Genomic DNA, 20,943 nt, shown 5'->3' with positions numbered 1-20,943 from the left:
GGTAGAGGTTCTGGGGAGCAGTAAAATTACGACTTTCTCTGACACTAAAATCACACGTCTGTTTCACCAACTATATCTAGGACCTCTAACCGATACTGGTACATGAAAAAGTGATTTTTAGAAGTATCTTAAGTTGTTGGAATTCCCCGGTGGTCCAGTGGTTTAAGACTCTGCACTTTCATTGCCGAGGGCACGGGTTCGATCCCTGGTCAGGGAACTAAGATCCCACAAGCCGAGTGGTGCAGCCAAAAAAATAAAAAAATAGAGTGCTTGAATTTTTTTAAAGGTACCTTAAACTGTTATTTTTGTTTCTTGATTTTAAAAATGACTGAAAATGCTTCTATCAACCACTATAAACTAAAAGCATAGAGATTAAACAAATGATGTTGGAAGTGAATCTTTTATATACGTTCATAACAATTTTGTTACTGAGAATATGCTTTACATTTTGATATCCCTGAGAATAGGCAATTTAACAAGGTAACTGATCTGTAAAGGAATCTATTTTTCATGAGTATATGTTTATTGAACTCCCTTTATGAAGAGGTCACTGTTAACACTTGAAATATAAATATGAGGTATGGTCCTTGTCTTACTGGAGCATAAACTATTTGGTAAGATGAAACATTGCAGACAATGCTACTCTGCCCTCAGTTTTCAATCTAGTGTTCAGTTCACTTAGATAAAGTATTTTGATCGATTATAATTCTGATCCTTTCGTATAAAAGAATAAATGTACCGCTAGAAACTATCTGAAGATGGTACCATGGATTCAGATGGTTCTATCATGAACTAAAGCAAGATACCCTTAAGAGGTAACTACTTAGAAGACAACAGCGTACTTCGTAGTTTTAGTTCTAAGAATCTGATGTATATGTTAATTTAGCATCTTGGCCATGGTAGTTGATTTTAACTGGGAAGAAAGTTACTGATACCCACTGGCTAAGTTAACTGCATAACAGTTTGAAGAAACAGAGCAATGTGAGGATCAAGGCTTAGTACAGTAGGTCCAGAGGAGACTAGATTTCTATCCTTAACTTGAAGACAAAACAAGCACACTTAGCATGCACATTTATGGGATAAATTAATCCTTTTCTCCTAAGATGTCACAACTTCGTTGACATCTACAGTGGACAATGTGCTCCAGTATCCAGATATAGTCTCACGTCCCCATCCCCACACACACATCCCTGAAGCACTCATTTCCCTGCTTCTGGGAATGTTCGTGGCTGATGGCTCTCAGCTGAGTCTCTCAGGTATTGTCTTCACCCCAAGGTTCAGCTCCTTGTATCCGATGACTGACGACACAAGGATATAAGTCCCACCCCCCTGCCTCAATACCCAGCTTCCGGCCACCTCAGCTCTGAATTCCACTGAGGACTTTCCTGACTGCATCCCAACCCAATTTCTTCCTCTTTCCCAGTCCTGCTACTTTTACTCCGTCAGAGGTGTCGCTCTCGAAAGCATTCTCATTTAAACGTTCTGCATCTTAACCTTCATTCACCTCTGAGTCTATTTCTCTAGGGAACTGGACCTGTGGCCACATTTTGAACTCAAAGCCAGAAAAAAATCATTTGATTTTCACTTAGACAACCAAGCTATTCCTGCTGAATTTTTCTCACCTCTTCTTCTATTTGTAGGCCAAGGGGAAAGAATTACTTTCAGCCTTTTCTGAGTCTCACTGTTTTACGAAAATGTAAAAGAAGCCGATCACTGCTTACTTCACTTGGCAGAGCATCCAGCTCTCCGCCCACGCCGTCCACACCCCAAGACATTCTAATACCTCCCTCCAAAGCTAGGCATGTTACAGGAAAGGAGCTGAACTCCAATTAGTATCTTCATTTCTAATATCATACCTAGATGGGATTAGTCTTTCATTATAGTGTTACTGATATTGCAGGGCTTTTATTTTACTTTTTTTAAAAGACCTTCCATGCCTATGGTGCAGTACTGGCATTTTATGGATTCAGTAAGCTGTGGATATTTCTATTTCATGTGCATTTATCAGAATTGTGTTGAACTGGTACATCACAATCTCAGAACTTTAAATTCACCTTTATTAAAGCCAAACCTCTATTTAAAATATGTGTAGAAAACAATGTATTTGGTGTTTCCACATCCAAAATATTCATTAAAAGGTTAAGAGGGAGGAGGTCTTGTTTCTAATGGTTTACGAAGGAAATCTATCTCTAGTACCGAATACCATACTGAGATTATAATATTCTTGGGATCTAAATCTGTTTAAGCTGTTGTTTAAGCTTTTACATTGTGAAAAAAGGGCAGGGTATGTGTGTCACTTCACAAAGTCTATCAAAGATAATCATAAAACAATGTAGCAGTCAATTAACACAGAGATCAATACCCTCTAAATGTAATGTATCTTTTTCAATCACCGAATATTTGGTTATGATATACTAGATACTGGGGAGGCAATAAAGAAAGAGGCAGAAGCATTCCTGGCCCTCAAGAAGCTCACAGTCTTCTGGGGAGCACAGACACTGAATAAGCAATTATCAGTACAATACAGAAGGAGCTTATACTTGGGGAGCTAACCTCCCATGGCGGGATGAGGTTTAAAACTTTTTTTCATTGTCATCCTATGCAGTATAAGGAGGCAGGGAAAGCCTAGGAAAGAAATACAAAAGCAACATTTGACCAAGGGTAAAGCGGAAGGGAGAAACTACAGCTTTTGATTTGAAGATAACCTATGCCCAGCACATAGAGGTCCAAGATTTTAGGTGCTATCAAAAAGTAACTAAAATTTTATTTTGACTTACGCCTTTGTTTATATACCTAAATCCGAAATTACGCCAGAAAGCACGTGAGACCTCAGAAAACTCACATCCTAATCTCAAACAACGAAAAGTATTTAAGACCTAAATGCAGTAGACAAAAGATTTCAAGAGTATTAACAGCTCAGGGAATGTCCATTACACCTCTTGTTTTATACTCAGAAAATTAGAAAACTGGGCTAAACGTATGTCTTACAACGTGTTTTAAATGATTTGCAGGATCTAGCCTCACCAAAACAAGCTCACTGCTTTGAAGATGCCTTTATACCAACCCTTCATCACAGCATCAGTGAAAATTGTTTGAGAGGGAGCAGTATGGGATACAGAAACAACATAAACCAAAATCGCACACTTTCCTTTAATGTTAATTGAATTTCAGAGCGAGTAAAACATAACTAGAAAGTCACAGCAATGGGACAAAGTGCTGCTTTGTTTTAAAACTGCACATTTGCTTTGCCTTTTGAGAACCTTTGGTTAGACTTTTTGTACAGTAAGCCATTTCATTACATATGGTTATATTCCCAGTCTAAGACCTTAATTGACACACTCAGTGACAACATTCTTATAAATTATAGCCAACTATAAGTCCTCCCTCAGGCTTCTCCTCTGTGCTTTGTAAATACGTACATCTTTTTCAGGATCATAGTGAACCTTACTCACAGTAAATTGCCTCTCAAGCATCGCTAAGAAGTTGTGATCCCGTTCATAGCGAATTCGGCAAGCTAAAAGAATCACAGAGTGGTTGCTACAGAGATGTTCCAATGTTTGAAGAAGATCTGTGAATGTTTCTTCTAAATATATGATATCAGCTCCAAGTATCAGGTCAAATTCTCCAGGTGAAAAACTCCCCAAATTCTGTCCCCAAGTCAGCTCCTTAACAACAGCTCTGGGCTGGATATGGGGAGGTAAGTTGGCTTGAACGTTTGATTTAAGAAACTCTAATGCTACTTTTCGATCCGTGATAGTCACATGAGCACCTAGAACATGGGACAGAAAGTAATGCACACATCAGTACAACTAATAGGTAGAGGGATCAAGTTAAACAGCAGGGTGAGTGTCTCTAAATATTCCACCTGATAAGACACAATATGATGCCTTCGTGGAGAGCTGTGATACGTCAGAACAATGGCCAGCAGCTCCTTCTCTACTGCCTGTAGGTAAAAGTGAAACTTTGGTTTGCCTCTATGACACACTTGCTGTTTGCTGAAGTTATGCCTATTAAATACAGGTGACAAGCTAGCTGATGCTTCTGAATTGTGCAGACAGAAGTGGCCCACCCTTCACAGGTATCTACCATTATACTTCATTTATTAGGTCACCGTCTTCATGTCAGTAGGCCTCAGGGTAAAATGGAGTCCAAAGATGAAAAATCTGGGAGCAAACAATTATGAAGATGACAAGGTACCATAAACCGGGAAAGGTTCCTTTCTGGGGCTAAAGCTTTAAAAAGAATCAAGGAAAAGATTAGCTGGCTACTAAGAAATCTCAGTCTTCCTCTCCTTATGCTGTCATGAAGCAGACAATATGTATTCATGCAATTCATATATAATTATTGAAAAATAGTAAAGTTAGAAACGACTAGATTGTATTAAAGTACTGCAGGTTAAAATGTGAGGTAATGTTCTCTATGTGCTAAGTTTCTACATGCAATGTGTAAAATGAATGAGGCAATATTTTATTAATCTGTTTCTTCAGGGTTGTTTACCATGAACTAAGAGATCCAACTTTTTGAACCAATATGACCGAGAGGAGTCTGAACTGGTAGGTATCCTTCAGGAGAAGCAACCACGTAAGGTCAGCCCCGAAATACCTCATCTACATTGTATTAACACTATAGTACCTGTAATCCTGCTTGGTTTTGACCCCATAAATTCTGAAACTTAAAAATTATGTTTCATTCTTTCCTAAAATTATTTCTCATCTGCATCCTTCAGTCTGCAATCTTCATTGGTAATCCCCAAGAGGATCCCAGACCATTTCAGTGGCAGCTTATACTGAATGTTTCTTATCTTGACATGTAACATTAGGACAGTATGTAATTCAGTTTGACATCTGACTCAGTCCTGAGTGTGATACTATGAAAATGTGCAAGTTGTTAGATGCACGCACCTACCACTTTGACCATTTGTTGCTAGACAGAGTGCTGCCCAATGAGCAAAATTCAGTGATACTTTTCATCTCTCCTGATAACAGAAATCACAGACAGCCTTTTCCTGGTTTAACTTAGAACTTTACCTCTGGATTTCCTAACAGTCTACAGAGCACTCTGCTGGGAATAGTGGAATGATCTGGTCTTTTGCATGTCACCTCAGTGTTCCTGTTAATAGCTCTTAGATGGAGACCTCCTCTAACTCCTGTCTCAGGGATTTCTGTTCCAGGAGTTTCAGTAGGATCTTAATGTCAGTTGACCATTCCCCATAATGTCCATCAATTCTACAAACATCCAAGTGTCTACCAACAGCATGGGAGAAAAACCTCTACCCTCATAGAACTTACATTCAAGTAAGGAGATAGGCAGCAAGAGGTGTTTTTAAAAGTAGGATATCTAGTATGTTAGCTGGAGATACATACTAAGGAAAAAAATAAAGCAGGAAAGAGAGACATAAAACATCAGGAAGTAAGAAGAGTTGGGTAGAAAGGGAAGGCCTCACTGAGAAGGTGACTTAGGTGAGGGAATAACCGAATGCATATCAGGGGGAAGAACATTCCTAGCAAGTAGAAGAGCAAGTGCAAAGGCCTACAGGGGCAGGTGAGGAGGAGGCTAGAGTGGCTGGAAGGAGGGATAAAGCAGGAGGAGACAAAGTGAGAGAAGTAACAGGTTAAAGAAGTAACCGGAGGGAGGCAGATCAGCTGGGGCTTCACAGGTTAAGTTCCAAAAAGGCTCTGGCTTTTTCTGAGTGAGATGGGAAGCCACTGGAGAGTGCTGAGCAGAAGTACTAGTGATCTGACTTAGGTTTTAACAGAATTCCTAGCAGTGGGGCAAGGCCAGAGCAAGAAGACCTGTGAGGAGGTGTCCACAGTGATGCAGGTGGGCGAGCTGCAGGCTCCCTCCTTGCTGTCACGGCTCCCAGACTCCCACCACAGGCCAAGTCCCAAACACAGGCCACCCAGCAGTAACCACTCTCCTGGCTCTGGCAATCACTCCCTCACTAGTTACTTGATTTTTATCCCCCAAATATTCAGCTCACAGAATATTATCATCTTGCCTGTGGTTTTGTTTTGGGAGTTTTTGCTTGTTTATTTGGGTGAAGGGTATGCAGGATGTCTTAAGTTTCTTTTAATCTATCAGTTTCCTGTATGTATTTATTTATTTATTTTTTCTCCTGCAATTTAGGGAAGAAACAAATCATCTATCCTGTAGTTTCCCACAATCTAGATTTGGCTCATTATGCCATTTGTATAGTTTGACATGTTCCTCTGTGCTCTGTATCTCCTGGAAATTTGTCTGATTTGAGTCTGATTTTTTGAACAAGAGTATTTCACAGGTGGTGGTGGTGTTTTTCATCAAGAGGATGCAATACCTGGTAGGCTCTATTTTTGTCATGTGAGCAACCACAAATACTCAATGCCCAGATCCTTAATTTATTAGATTCCTTTTGCATTTATTTGTTGAGAAAGCTTCTTTCAATTACTACTTGGTTATTCATTTTGTAGAGGAATTGTTTGAATAGGAAAGGCAGGATAAATTTTGCTCTCTCCCCTTTTATAAACCAGATTTCAAAGAGCTGGTTTCTAAGTATCCTCCAAAGATGACAGATTGGGTTTACTTTGTTGTTGTTGTATCATGAACTCACGCATTAAACATATCTGACGTATTTAAACCCATGCCATCATCATTATCGATGTTCAAATTGTCTAGCTTTTGCCAATGGACTTTTGACACAAACCCAGTCATCCTTGATAGCTTCCTTGCTCTCTGGTATGACAAGATATTCCAGGGTCAACTTAAACGTTTCCTGCTACAGAACTACAATCAGCCACTTATTAAGTTTTACTTTTTACTTTTTGGATGGGAGAAATAACAGCAAGTTTGTATGCTGATGAGAATGATCAGGTAGAAAGAGGGAAAAGTGATAATGCAGGAAAGAGAACCACTGCAACAACACCCTTGAACAGGCAAGAGAGGGCTGGCCCCGGGGAGGAGACACAGTCCACGTGCATACGGCATCAGGAACAAAGGCAGACCGTGGGTGCAGACGCAGGGGGTGGTTAGAGACAGTGCCGGGACATTACAGAAGTTCTCTTGATTGCTTCAGTCTTCTCAGTAAAATAAGGAGAAATGTCATCAGCTCAGAGTGAAAGTGGAGAAAGGAGGACTGGAGGTCAGCAGAGAGGGAGCAGAGCTGGACTCCTCAGCAGCACGAAGAGCCCCCCAGGGGGTCCTGACCAGGAATTTAAAATGAGACCCAGAAGTAGTCTGTTTCCTCCAGCCACATTCAGCTGCCTGGGTGCAGGCCTGGAACAAGTGGAGAGCTGCACGTAACCTTGTTTTGAGCCCAGAGAAGAGGATGAAGCAAGGAAGTGCAGGGTATTGATGGTTCGTGAAGATGGTAATAAAATGACTGCCGGTGAGATTTATGCTGGGTAAGGAGGGAGATGAGACAACATTTAGTTCATGAAAAACTAATGGAAACTGACCCAATAAGACAACATAGCCTGCTGTCACTCGCTTGGTAATGGAAAAAGAACACGTAAACATTTGTCATTACTTTCAGTTTTTAGTTTTGTAAGCAACGCCTTAATTTATTCAAATGTTGGAGCAGAGTGTGCGCTAAAGATACAGAGATCGGTAAGAAAGTCCTTGCCCTCTAGGAACTGAGAGTCTCATGAGACAGACACACATAAACGTAATTATGATGCAGTGTAGGGAGTAAAATATAGGAACATGGGTGTGCCAGGAAATTATGTGGTCACAAAGGAAAAATTCTTCGAGAGGAGCAGACGTTGAAGAAAGATTTCGGAAGGAAAGGAAATCTGAGCTTACACTTGAAAGATGCGGCATTAACCAGAGGAAAGAGGTGAACAGGGGAATTCAAGGCAGAAGGGACAGGCCAGAGGCAGTGTGTGTGTCACTGGAACTTCACTCAGTGCAACTGTGCTGAAAAAGAGTCAGCAAAGTGAGATTACAGAGCCTCACTAAGAAACCTGGAATTTGGCCTGCAGGCAATGGGAAGGCACAGGGTCACCCCATCACTCCTGCATTTTACATGGGCCACACTGACAGCTATTGGGAGAAGCGGGTTTGATAAGACAGAGGTAGAAAGGTCAGGTGGGAATGTGGATAGAATCTAGCAGGAGACAGATGATGAGCACTCCAGCCAGACAGTGGGAATGGAAAGGGAGAAATGGAATCAAGAAATAGTTAAAAGACCCAGCAGGGCTCAAGGGCTGGGGGGCAGCGGGGAGGGCAGGTCAAGGAGTTGGCTTGAGTGACTACTTGCATAGTGATGCTAACTCAGAACAAAAGAGAAAGGACAAGTTTGGAAAGGGAAGAAGCTTCGTTCAAGTTTAAACACATGCTGACAAATAGCCAGGTAGAGACATCAACAGCTTTCATTTAAACGTACAAGTTGAAAGTTCAGTGGAGACTTGCACTGGAATTACAGAAAACTGAAAGACAATTTCTTGCTGAGCATTATATTTAAGACACCGGTCCTTAGACTTGCTTGGGCATCAAATCGCCTGGGAAGCTTTTAAAATCCAGATTCCTGACCCCAACCCAACTTACAGAACCCTGTCTTTAAGATGTGATTTTTTTTCCTAAGAATAGTTTTCAAGTAGTATAAAGGCAGAAGAGGTTTTCAAACTAAGAACCAGGATTTGAGAGTCAGACTGGACTCAAATTCTAACTCCACAATCCATTAGCTTGTGACCTTGGGCAAGTTACTTGACGTCTATTAGGCCTCCATTTCGCCACTTTGAAAAGAGCTCCAAGTAGACCTACTATGCCAGGTTGTGGTGAGGATGAAGGCCATAAAGACACAGCACCCAGAACACAGGAACCGCCCAGGAATTAGCAGCTGTTTTTTCTTTTAACATGAAAATCTCATCACCCTAGATTAACATTCTGCATATCATTGACCATTTGGGGGCGGGCGTTTTTTAATGTAATTTGTCTTTTCCCGCCTCTCGCCCCAGTTAGAATTAGAATGGATGCTTCCTGAGAGCAGTGACCTGCTGCTCTAGAACCATGACAGGCACGCGGTGGGTGTTCCCCAGAGTAGGGAATCAATGAGTAAGGTTACAAAAAATGAAAATAGTTTAAAAAGGGGGAACAATCAACCTCTTTTCTGACATTTCCAAAGCACTACCTATTCTAGTTCTGTTTCCATTTTAAAGAGATTAACTTTTTCTTACTCTTAGGTTTCAGCCTCAAAATTTCTCCAGCCTAATACTTTGTAGCCACAAATAATGAGCATGAAAAGCATGCCACAGCACAGAGAAATGTGCACATGTTAAGTGAAACATCATATATATGTGTGTGAAAATATACATGCACACACATAGGCACACGTATGGAATCACGATTATAACTATGATTAACATACAGATGGAGAAAAGGAATAGGAGGAAATACACCAAAATGCTAATGGTAATTATATCGCAAAGTCATGAATAAGCAGAATCTTTGGTGGGTTTTTGCTTTTTTTTTAGACTGCTTCTAGGGCTATTTTTGTAATAGAGTTATATCATTTTTATAACAGAAACAGCAATTTTCATGATTTTCTAGTTCATCTCTTATTCCAGAACTATTTGGGTGTCTACTGTGTGCCAGCTGCTGTACTAGGGCCAAGGACACACAGAAGGAGGCACAGCCCCATTCCTCAGGAGCCTCGGCCTGCCAGGAGAGACAGACACATGAAACAACTGCCTACAGGGAAATGTGACAGAGCTGGGGCGGAGAACACCGAGCGCTGTGGGGAAGAGAAATAAGGCAGCAATTAATTCTGCTTTGGGGCAACCACAAGAACACCGTCTGCCATTCTGTTGTTCTCGCCCCTCCCAGAGTCCCCATCTTTTGTGGCAACAACTAACAAGTCCTTCGCTCTGTGATGGTCTTTGAAGAACCTTACGCTGGCTTTCCCAAGCCCACAGATCCAGATTTCTAGATCAGAAATGAAAATGCAGAGAACGCTTGTTGAGCGTTTACTTTGTGCCAGTCAGCGGGCTAACAGATTTCTATGCGTGATCTCATTTGATCCTTGTTGGTCAGTCAATATGGTTATTATCCCCAGTTTATTGGGAAACTGAAGTTTAGAGATTCAGCAACTTGCCCAAGGTGACACAGCTAGTAAGAATTAAAAGAGGTCAGAGCCTGTGGAGAGTGGACTTGTGGTTGGGGGGTTTGAGGGCGTGGTGGTGGGGAAGGAGTATTGGGAGTTTGGGATTGGCAGATGCCGAACTATTGTATGTGGAATGGACAGACAGCAGAGTCCTACTGTGTAGCACAGGGAACTGTATCCAGTATCCTGTGATGGACCGTAATGGAAAATGTGTGTATGCATGGCTGGGTCGCCTTGCTGTGCAGAAGTGGGCACGGCACTGTGAATCAACTATGCTTCGATAAAATTAAATTGAAACAAAAAAAAGTCAGAGCCAAGTGGGCCTCTAACCCTTTGCAGGTCACCGTGCTCTGCTGTCTCGACAGCAGTGAGGAGGCCCTGTTCTCAGGAGGAGACAGAAGAAACCTCATTTCCCCTTCCAGTTAAGTCCTCTCAAACATCACAGAGATGGGAGTTAGTGCCATGGAAAGAAAAGAACCTGGGCCTCTGTGTCTGACAAACCTGGTTTGAGTCTCGGGCCACCCCTGATCAGGACTTCAGAAAGTGGCTTCATCTCCCGGAATCCCAGCTTCACTGGAAAAATGAAAATTAAAAATATACCTAACATACACGGGGACGATATAAGGTTAACCTGAGGAGATCAAAAGGTGGTGTATCGGCTAGGGCCTCCTCAGTGACTGAAAGTGCTGTGGTGTCAGACAGATGGACCTAAATCAGTTTCTATGTACAGACTTCCACCCACCACTCCTGCCCGTGCTCCCCATCAAATCTTGGAAGGCAAAACCTAAACAGAGAAAGGAATACTGAAAAAGATATGCTACCAGAAAAAGGACAGGACAAAAGCGGGGCTTTAGTGGGTGCTCAAGTACCTGTACACACTTGATGGAACTCTAGATCCTGACCACCCAAGTGTGGTCTGAGGACCAGCAGTTACGGCATCATCATCATCACCTGGGAGCTTGTTAGAAATGCAGGCTCTCAGGCCCCACCCCAGACCTACAGAAGCAGAAACTGCATTTTAACAAGAGCTCCAGGTGACAACACTGAAGTGGGGAATATTATACATTGTATCTCAGAGGCTGGTCTATCCAATCAAGGCACAGCTTGAAATGTATGAGCAGGAAGTTGTAGAAAAGAGTCAACAATGAATTATTAAATAGAAATGAAGCTTAAAAATACTCTAGGCCTAAACTAATGTCTGTATGCCAAGCAAAAAACGACAAACCTTGGTATCATTTCAGAACTGCACACTGGTTAATAGATGTCAGTACAAACTGCGGGATGGGGGGGGCCAGCCTCCCTAAAAGAAAAAAACCAGCAAAGCTTCCTCAGCAATGAAGCAAGAGACTACCTGCTCTCCCGACCTCCTAGGGTTAAATCCAAGAGTACAGAGACAGCACCTAAACTGTAAAAAGCTATGTACACAAATAATAATAATAATCAATATAATAATTATTATTATTATTATAATAATCAAAGATAATTCTCTTTGAACTCAGTTGCCTTAAGATCATATTATGGGCATCACAGAAGTGAAGTGGGCAAAGCAATCTCCTGTGACAAGTATAAATAATAGGATGAGAGAGAGAGAAGGAATTAGCCTTCCTGGAGTTGAGAGCACAGCAGTTGGCCTGTGACTCATAATAAGTACAGGAGGAAAAAGAGTAACCCGGTAAGAGGGAAACTAACAATGAGCTGTGTGTCAGGAAAAGGTGCCCCTCCGTGAGTTCCACTCACACAGGAGTGAGCCATGCGTGACACTCACCCAGCAGGGCAGCCACCATGCCCACCAGCCCCGTGCCAGCACCCAGCTCCACGGCAGAGCAGCCCCTGAGCTCCACAGCTCCCATCTCCAGATACGTGGCCAGAATGACAGCCTGAGTCAAAACACAGCATGACAATTTAGGTCAACAAGCGCTTCAGGGCCTGACGGGTTTCAAGCAGGCTACATGCTCCAAGAAGACATCACATACCCCCCTCCCACCGCAAGGTTCAATTCCCAGTGTAACAGCGCACACAGGAACTCAGCTGCTGCTGGGAGGTCACCTGGAGCAAGCACAGACACCGAGTTCCCCAGCACAGCTGCCCCAGGCCCCACCAGAGGCCCTTACGGGGACAGCAGTGGTCAGGGACACTGACCACCCAGGATAGGGTCCTGCTGAATCTGGGAAGGCTAATTTCTTACTGTGTCACAGCATTTTTACACTCGAGGTTTATAAAATCACTCTGGTAGAGCTGACATGAACAGTCTCTGTGATTCTGCTTAAAGGAATGTCCAGTTCCTAAACCAAGTTCAAATCAGCAAGGCCACAACCAAAGGGAAAAAGCAGAGCAGCGCCAAGGCTCCTGGAGTTTCCTCCCTCTCTCCTCCTCTCCTGTGTCCCTAACGCTCATCACCCCAGAGGAGCTGGGTATCAAAAGTAAGTTTTAGCCAAAGGTTTGGACTTGATGTGTGAGTTAGCATTTGCATATAACTCTATAAATCACTGTATACTGTTAACGTAATTTAAAAATATAATTTGTTCTTCATAGCCACATACTGTTAGCATACTTAGCAATTCCTCTTCTTGGTGAAAATGTAGGAAATTCACCCATTCCTCACTGTTATGTATCTTTATTACTCTTTCTGAGAAAACTTTTCTTGTAGTTACCCTGGACTAGATTCCTAGAAGTGGTATTACTGGGTTATGATATATGAAGACTTTTATTCCTAAGTGTTTCTCTGACACCCCTAATACAATATTAAGATTGTAAAATTGCATCTACACCAATCATTCATCCAACATTCACTGAGCTCCCACTGAATCCCAGGTGTGGCTAGATGCTTAGGGCAAGTCTCTGTCACAAGCAGCTGAACGAACAGTGCTGGGAGAGAAAAAAGTAAAGCAGCAGTTATAGTATAATTTTTGATCATTACAACTATGGAAAACTTAAAGAAAACACATAATCTTCATTTTTGGCTTTGTCAGTTTACAATATCCTTTGTGCAATGTTAGACTTAAAAACTAACTGAATAATTGTCCAAAGCAGCTAGGGGCCCCAGCTTTCCTTCCAGTCCTCCCTCTTCCCTGCTGGGTAAATTACTGGTAAGTCATTTAATTTCTTTCAGTTTTCTTTACTCACCCTTAAAATGCAATCTATTTGGTGGGGAGGGATCAGGGAAGTGATTCTAATGGGTAGGAGTACTTTTTTTGGAAGGGGTGGAGTGATGCAATGTTTTAAAATTGAGCAGTACCACTCTGTGAACTTACTCAAAAAAAAAAAAAAAAACACGCACACACACTTTAAATAGGTGAAATGTACGGTATATGAATTACAACCCAATAAAGCTGTTATTTTTTAAAAATAAAGACCAGTCTTATAATCAATTGCTGATGCTTTCAGAGGCCCCCCGGGCTTACTTACCGCGTCCCAAACCACCGCTGAGACTCCCAGTTGTTTCCAGTCTTGCCGGATCTGTATCGTGTGGTTTGCCAAGGAGAAGGTGGCAAGAGGCTTGTGAAATCTCTGCAGCCCCATTTCCGCTGTCTCCTCATAGGGCACCAGGGCCATCTCGCCCACGCCCAGCTCTCTGCTCGCTCAAAGCTGTGAGGCAAAAGAATCCTAAGTGAGGTTCTAGCCAGAAAATGCATTATCTCTTTAGTAGCTCCAAATGCTTCTTAAGGCCGTTTTACAAGTTCAAAAGCAGAAACGGGGTTGCGGAAAGCCTCTGTCTAATTCCTTTTGCCTGGCTCTCCTGGGAAGTGAGATGTCGCTGGGAATTCATGCCAAAGGTGCGGGATGGCTATGCACTCAGCTGTAACCACTCAGTGAATTCGCAGCGGGGTAAGAGTGAGCGAGGCGGTGGTGACAGCCCGGGGCCGCGGAGAAAGTACCGCTTCCTAAACTGCCCGGGCCCGCGTGGACTGCGGCGGCAACCCGCTGCGGTCTGCAGGGCATTTTTTCGTGTTTTGTTCTTCCCTCACTCCCTCTAAATCGGTGCGTTCAATTGCGACCACCACGGACTCGAACCTGAACTTAAACTGGGTGTTAACGATGATTTTCCTGCTTTATGACACCAGCTAGAGATACACGGTCGACGCAGTTCCATTTCCTGGAGACTGAAAGTTAAAGACACTCGTGGATTCCGAGTCGCTCGCGGGTAGCGAGGCCCCGGGTCCGCGTGGACTCAGGCACCCGCGGCTCGGAGGCCTCCCCAGAGTCGCCCAACCTGCCCCCCCGCCCGCCCCACTGAAGGGCCGACAGGTACGCACGTCCTTCCCGCGGGCTCCGGAGCTGCGGGAACAGGCGAGGTAGGGGCGGGAGCTTGGAGAGGAGCCCCCCTCCAGCGGCGCTGGCCCGCCACACCCTAAGGCCCACGGCGCCGCCTCGCCTCCACTTACGGCTCCGGAGGCGGCCCCCTCCTGGTGCGCGCGACGCTTTCCCCGCCCCCAGGTCGACGGCGGAAAAATCCGCCTTAAAGGGCCAGAGAGCCGGTAGACCGACGTGCGGCCGGGCGGAGGCGGGCGGAGGTGGTCGGTCCGCGCCAGGGCCACGCGTTTCCGGTCCCCCGCCTTCCCAGGACAAGTGCTCCCCGAGTACCGGCGGCGCGGAGTGGCGGGTGTGGGCCAGGGGCCCGGAGCGGGGATGCCGCGGCGGGGCGGAGGCGATGCTCCCTCCGCGTAGGTCCCCAAGGTATTTGGGCCCCCAAGTCAGTTTCTCGGGCTGCCAAGGGCAGAACTGGCCGGGAGAGCTAGGTGCGGAGGCGCGGGGGGGTGGGGGGGTGCGCGGAGGCCGTGGGTGCCAGGGCGACCGGGAACCCGGAAGCCACCCGCCTGGCGCTGGACAGGCGCTGGGTCCACTTGTATGTGTGCTCGTTCTCGCGCGTGCGCCTTTTTTGGGTGTGTTTTTCAATGTGTGTGCTTGCTTGTTTTTAGTTTTAACGGTGGTCAGTTAGGAGGTATAGGAGAAAATTCGCTCCAAAGAACACGTGGTCACACCCATCCGTATTCGTGTCACTAAAGTGAAGTCCGAATTGGTGTAACCGCGCACTCCGCGCCAACAGAGTGGGAAACGTGACCAAGCCCTTCGCGGAGCCAGCCCGTGGCTCCCGGGACTGGATTGTTACACGGGGCGGGGCGCGCTGTCGGCCCCAGTCACGGACTCGGTCTCCCTCCTCCCGGGGCAGAAGGTTAGCGCACCTGCCCTGGGGACACCTGTTTTTGAGGTGAGAGCTGCTGAGAGTGTGGCATCTGGCCGCAGGCCCCTGGGAAGCGCGCGGCTGGAGTGAACATCCAAGAATGTGACCGCGCTGGGGGACGGGGCAGGGGCGCATCCTTCTCCCGGGAAGGTTTCTTCTTCCTCTCGGACCTTGACCCCCGACCCCACCGGCCGCCGCTCTCATGGCGATTCTCAGCTCCGCCTGCACGTTAGGATGAACTGGAGCGCTTTTCAACTCCGCAGAGCTGGACGCTGCCACCGGAAAGGCTCAGCTGGTGCGCGGTGGGGCCGGAGAATTCCTGTTTTTCAGAGCTTCCCGGGTGATTCCCGCCGCCAGCCACCGGTAAGAGGCTCAGGCCAGGCCTAGACCACCCCCTCTCCTCGCCTCTCGCTTCCCGCTGAGGGCGTGCCCCGCTCTCTGTCCCGGTCTTAGAAGGCTGGGACCTGGGGCTGCAAAGATGGCTTGAAGTGAACTTTGAAGGTCACCAGTGAAGGTCTTTTACTTTTTTTTCTTTCTTTGCTTTGCTCAATTATTCATTTTTAACTTTTTTTTTAATGTATTTTTGAGAGCAGTTTTAAGTTCACAGCAAAATTGGCAGAGATTTGTACAGAGATTTCCCAAACACTCCCTGCCCCATACACAGCCTCCCCCATTCTCAACATCTCCCACCAGAATGGTACATTTATTACAATTGATGAACCTACACTGACACGTTATTAGAACCCAAAGTCCACAGTTTACACATGAGGGTTCACTGTTGGTGTTGTACATCTTATGAGCTTGGACAAATGTAGAAGATATGTATCCACCATTATAGTATCATACAGAGTAGTTGCACTTCCTAAAAATCCTCGGTCCTCTACACATTCGTCCTTCCTCCATAACCTTTGGCAACCGCTGATTTTTTTTTTTTTTAACTCTCCATAGTTTTGCCTTTTCCAGAATGTCATATAGTTAGAATGATACAGTATGTAGCCTTTTCAGATTGGCTTCCTTTGCTTAGTGTGTAAGGTTCTTCCATGTCTTTTCATTGTTTGGTAGTCCTTTCTTTTTAGTGCTGAATGACAAACATTCCATTGTATAGATGTAGTACAGTTTATCCATTTACCCACAAAAGGACATCTTGGTTGCTTCCAGGTTTTGGCAATTATGAATAAAGCTGCTGTAAACATTCCTGTACGGGCTTCTTTGTGGACATAAGTTTTCAGCTCCTTTGGGTAGATACCAAGGAGCATCATTGCTGAGTCATATGGTAAGAGTGTGTTTAGTTTTATAAGAAACTGCCAAACTGTCTTCCAAAGTGACTGTATGATTTTGCAGTCCCACCAGAAATGAGAGTTCCTGTTGCTTCACATCCTTACCAGCATTTGGTGTCGTCAGTGTTTCGGATTTTGGCTATTCTAATGGGCTTGTAGTGGTACCTCACTGTTGTTTTAATCTGCAGTTCCCTAATGACATATGATGTAGAACATCTTTTTTTTCCAGTCTTATTGAGATGTAATTGATATATAACATTGTATCAGTTTATGGTATACAACATAATGACTTGATATATGTAAATACTGCAAAATGATTACCACAATAAGCTTAGTTAATATCCATCACCTCACATAGTTACAATTTTTTTCCTTGTGATGAGAACTTTTAAGATCTACTCTCTTAGCAAATTTCAAATGTATAAAACAGTATTGTTAACTACAGTTACCATTCTGTACATTATATCCCCAGAACTTATAACTGGAAGTTTGTGCCTTTTGATCACCTACACCCATTTCCCCCACCTCCCATCCTCTGCTTCTGGCCACCACCAATCTGTTCTCTATTTCTATGAGTCTTTTTTTTTTTTTTTTTAGATTCCACATTTAAGTGAGATCATATAGTATTTGTCTGTCTGACTTATTTCACTTACCATAATACCCCCAAGGTCATTCATGTTGTCGAAAATGGCAGGATTTCCTTCTTTTTTATGGCTGAATAATACTCCCTGTGGGTGTGTGTGTGTGTGGGTGTGTGTGTGTGTGTATACACCACATTTTCTTCATTCATCTGATGATGGAACTTAGGTTGCTCCCATGTCTTGGCTATTGTGAATAATGCTGCATAGAACATGAGAATGCTGGTATCTCTTTAAGACAGTGTTTTCATTTCCTTCAGATATATGTACCCAGAAGTGAGATTGCTGGATTATACGGTAATTCTGTTCTACTTTTTAATTTTTTGAGGAACCTCCATACTGTTTTTCATAGTGGTCGTACCAATTTACATTCCTGCCAACAGTGCACAAGGGTTTCCTTTTCTCCACATTCTCACCAACACTTGCTATCTCTTATCTTTTTGATAATAGCCATTGAGCAGGTGTAAGGTGATATCTCATTGTGGCATTGATTTGCATTCCTGTGATGATTAGTGATGTTGAGCACATTTTCATGTACCTGTTATTTGGACATTTTAAAATATGATTGTTTTCTTATTGTTACATTTTAAGTGTTCTTTGTATATTTTAGATAACAGTCCTTTATTAGATGTGTCTTTTGCAAATATTTTCTCCCAGTCTGTGGCTTGTCTTCTTATTCTCTTGACAGTTTCTTTCACAGAGCAGAGGTGTTTAACTTTTTTTCACTTCTCATTTTTGTGTCTCATTAGGCTTCCAGCCCTGATTTATTTTATTTATTCTTTTGGCCGCACCACATTGCATGTGGGATCTTAGTTCCCTGACCAGGGATCAAAACCACGCCCCCTGCAGTGGAAGCACAGATTCTTAACCACTGGACTGCCAGGGAAGTCCCCAGAAATGTTTAATTTTAATGGAACTTCAGCTTATCAATTATTTCTTTCTTGGATCATGCCTTTGGTATTATACCTAAAACAGCATCACTTTACTCAAGGTCATCTAGGTTTTCTCCTATGTTATCTTCTAAGAGTTTTATAGTTTTACATCTTAATTTAAGTCTGTGATCCATATCAAGTTAATTTTTGTGAAGGGTATAGGTCTGTGTCTAGATTTATCTTTTGCATGTGAATGTCCAGTTGTTCCAGCACCATTTGTTGAAAAGACTATCTTCTCCCTTGGATTGCCTTTGGCACTTTGTCAAAAATCTCCTGACTGTATTTATATGAGTCAATTCCTGGGCTCTCTATTCTGCTCCATCTATTTGTCTGTTCTTTCACCAATACCACACTGTCTTCATTACTACAGCTTTACAATAAGTCTGAAGTCAGATGGTGTCAGTCCTCCAACTTTATTCTTCTCCTTCAATATTATTATTCATTTTTTCCTTTTTTATTTTTATTTTTTTGGTCTTCTCTCCCTCTCCTTTTTTCTCTCCTAGTATCTCCTTTCTTTCTTACCTCCTCTACCTCTCTGTGTTGCTTCTCCCTCTCAACTTTCCTTTTTTTAAACCTTCCGTCTCCTTATTTTCTCTTTTCCTCTCTTTGTCCCTTTCCTTTGGGGAGCCATCACTGGGCACAAGAAAAAGGATGTGCTTTGGAGCCAGAGGAACTATGAAAATTTAAATTCTGCCTCTGACAGTTTAATTGGTATGACCTTGAGTAATTACAATTGACCCTTGAACAGCATGGGTTTGTACCATGCCAGTCCACTTATAGTCAGATTTTTTTCAATAGTAAATACTTCAGTACTACGTGACCTGCAGTTTGTTGAACCTGAGAATACAGGGGAACTGCGGATAGGAAGGGCTGGCTATAAGTTATATGCAGATTTTTGATTGCACAGAGGGTCAGCACCCCTAACCCTCTTGTTGCTTAAGGTTACCTGTACCATAAACCTCCCAAGATCCCAGGTTCCTCATCCATAAAGCCTGTCACAGATTGTGCCCCTCCCCCATTCCTTCCCCCTGCTCTCCATGGTTTCTGCTGAAATCATACATAGGTCTTTACGAAACAAAACCAAACCTCCCAACCTCTCCAGCACTCCGCTAAACTGACATAGAACATCTACCTCATTATATTTACTTACAGTTTATCTAGAAAGTTGTCATTTGCTTTTCCTTGTTAGTATTAGACAAGAGTGTCCTTTAGCCCCAGCCAGTGTTCTGATTAGTAGCATTTGGCTCAGGGAGCACCAGAAAGAATGTTTAGGAATATATGCAACTCATGTAGACACTTAATGTCTACTTGTTCCGTAAACATTAAGTGCAGCTCTATTTTTTTTTTTAATTTATTTATTTTATTTATTTATTTTCGAGTGCTTTGGGCCTTTGTTGCTGGGTGCGGGCTTTCTCTAGTTGTGGCAAGCGGGGGCTACTCTTCGTTGCGGTGCGCGGACTTCTCATTGCGGTGGCTTCTCTTGTTGCGGAGCACGGGCTCTAGGCACATGGGCTTCAATAGTTGTGGCTCATGGGCTCAGTAGTTGTGGCTCACAGGCTCAGTAGTTGTGGCTCACGGGCTCTAGAGTGCAGGCTCAGTAGTCGTGGCGCATGGGCCCAGTTGCTCCGCAGCATGTGGTATCTTCCCGGACCAGGGCTCGAACCCGTGTCCCCTGCATTGGCAGGCAGATTCTTAACCACTGTGCCATCAGGGAAGCCCTCTATTTTTTTTTTTAATGCAGCTCTATTTTTATCAGAATAAACCAAGACAGCCAGTGGTTCCCCGTGAATACTTGCAAATTTTTAATCCTCAAAAACAAATTGGGCATGTGGTAGACTGCATTATTTTTAATACCCAGTCCGCCTTCTACAGACCTGTCCTAGTTGACCCTTCCCAAAGGAGGGATGTCTCCCCACCCTGTTGAAGTCAGGCTTGGCCACATGACTTGCTTTGGCCAATAGAAAGTGGGTGCCACCTATGAGGCACAGCAGGATTGCGCCTTTTCCCTTTGCTAAAGACCTGCAGGCCCCAGATGGGGGCGCTCCGTAACCCCATCCCCAGGTGGAGCAGAACCACAAACGACCTGTAAAATATGGGAGCCACGAGTGAGAAATAAACCTTTGTTGAGCTAACCACTGAGACTGGGGTTTGTTATGTAGTATAACTCAGCAGAAGCTGTCAGAACACAGGTGTGAAAGGGACGGAAATTTCAAAACAGGTAGGAGCTTTTAGTGTGGGTGGCTTTAGTTTCAGTAAAGTCATCCTTTTTTGGAGCTCCACCTAGCTCATAATGACACCTTAATTGCCCCACACCTGTCCCCCTCCCCCTTGTCAGCATCACCTGAAACTATTGACCGCCTTTATCCAACTGTGATTCTAAGGCTTGAAGACTGTTTTCCTACTTAGGACAGTCTTGTGGGAGATGTGCAAAAGGTAGACTCACTTTGGATTATCTGTAAATCCACAACGTGGCTCAATCATAATATAACAATCTGTAAATCTATGTGCTTTTTCTTTGTAGCATTCGGGACTGGGCTTCATTCCCTGATCCTCTCCTGGACCCAGAAAACTGAAACGGACCATGCTTGGGCATCCTCTCCAGCTCCACAGTTCCCCCAGGTACCTGCAGGCTTTTGGACCCTTCTTACCCACTCACCCCTTGCGGGGAGCAGAATTTAGGGTGGGGTAGAATAACTATGCCCAGGGTCTTTTAGTTGATAGCTTTTTATTTTTATCCCTGTGACTACAATTGCCTTTCCCCAATCATATGACACCTCACTAGAGAATAGTGGTAGAAGGGAGCTTATTCTTTTATCCCTCCTGTTTCCTGGAACTAGTCAGT

At 43.9% G+C, this 20,943-nt stretch overlaps 2 protein-coding genes across 6 annotated transcripts in view; one reads left to right on the top strand and one right to left on the bottom strand.

Moving 5' to 3' along the window:
* Positions 1-3,136: 3,136 nt before the first annotated feature.
* Positions 3,137-14,546, bottom strand: METTL21A (methyltransferase 21A, HSPA lysine). 5 transcript variants are annotated; one of them, XM_068544596.1, is made up of 5 exons: positions 14,329-14,450; positions 13,481-13,660; positions 11,841-11,952; positions 11,301-11,375; positions 3,623-3,769 (listed from the first exon to the last, which is right to left on the bottom strand). In XM_068544596.1, the coding sequence occupies exons 2-4, from the start codon at positions 13,625-13,627 to the stop codon at positions 11,308-11,310; spliced, it is 327 nt and encodes a 108-aa protein (XP_068400697.1). In that variant the 5' UTR covers positions 13,628-13,660; positions 14,329-14,450; the 3' UTR covers positions 3,623-3,769; positions 11,301-11,307. The 5 variants fall into 5 exon arrangements, with proteins under 5 accessions (XP_068400696.1, XP_068400694.1, XP_068400695.1 ...); XM_068544597.1 differs by lacking the exon at positions 3,623-3,769 and adding an exon at positions 4,397-7,372; XM_068544595.1 differs by lacking the exons at positions 11,301-11,375; positions 14,329-14,450 and adding an exon at positions 14,458-14,546 and having other exon boundaries at positions 3,137-3,769.
* LOC137764604 (uncharacterized) overlaps positions 13,840-20,943 on the top strand; it is a 77,930-nt gene continuing 70,826 nt past the window's right edge. Inside the window, exons 1-5 of the mRNA XM_068543669.1 lie at positions 13,840-13,946; positions 14,312-14,749; positions 15,518-15,617; positions 17,430-17,466; positions 20,623-20,720. Coding sequence (XP_068399770.1) covers positions 13,840-13,946; positions 14,312-14,749; positions 15,518-15,617; positions 17,430-17,466; positions 20,623-20,720 — 780 coding nt within the window. The remainder of the gene's footprint in view (positions 13,947-14,311; positions 14,750-15,517; positions 15,618-17,429; positions 17,467-20,622; positions 20,721-20,943) is intronic.

Source organism: Eschrichtius robustus, chromosome 5, assembly GCF_028021215.1.
Source record: "Eschrichtius robustus isolate mEscRob2 chromosome 5, mEscRob2.pri, whole genome shotgun sequence".
Lineage (NCBI taxonomy): Eukaryota > Metazoa > Chordata > Mammalia > Artiodactyla > Eschrichtiidae > Eschrichtius > Eschrichtius robustus.
Note: the sequence above shows the minus strand (reverse complement) of the source record. Positions and strands in the feature narration are given on the sequence as shown.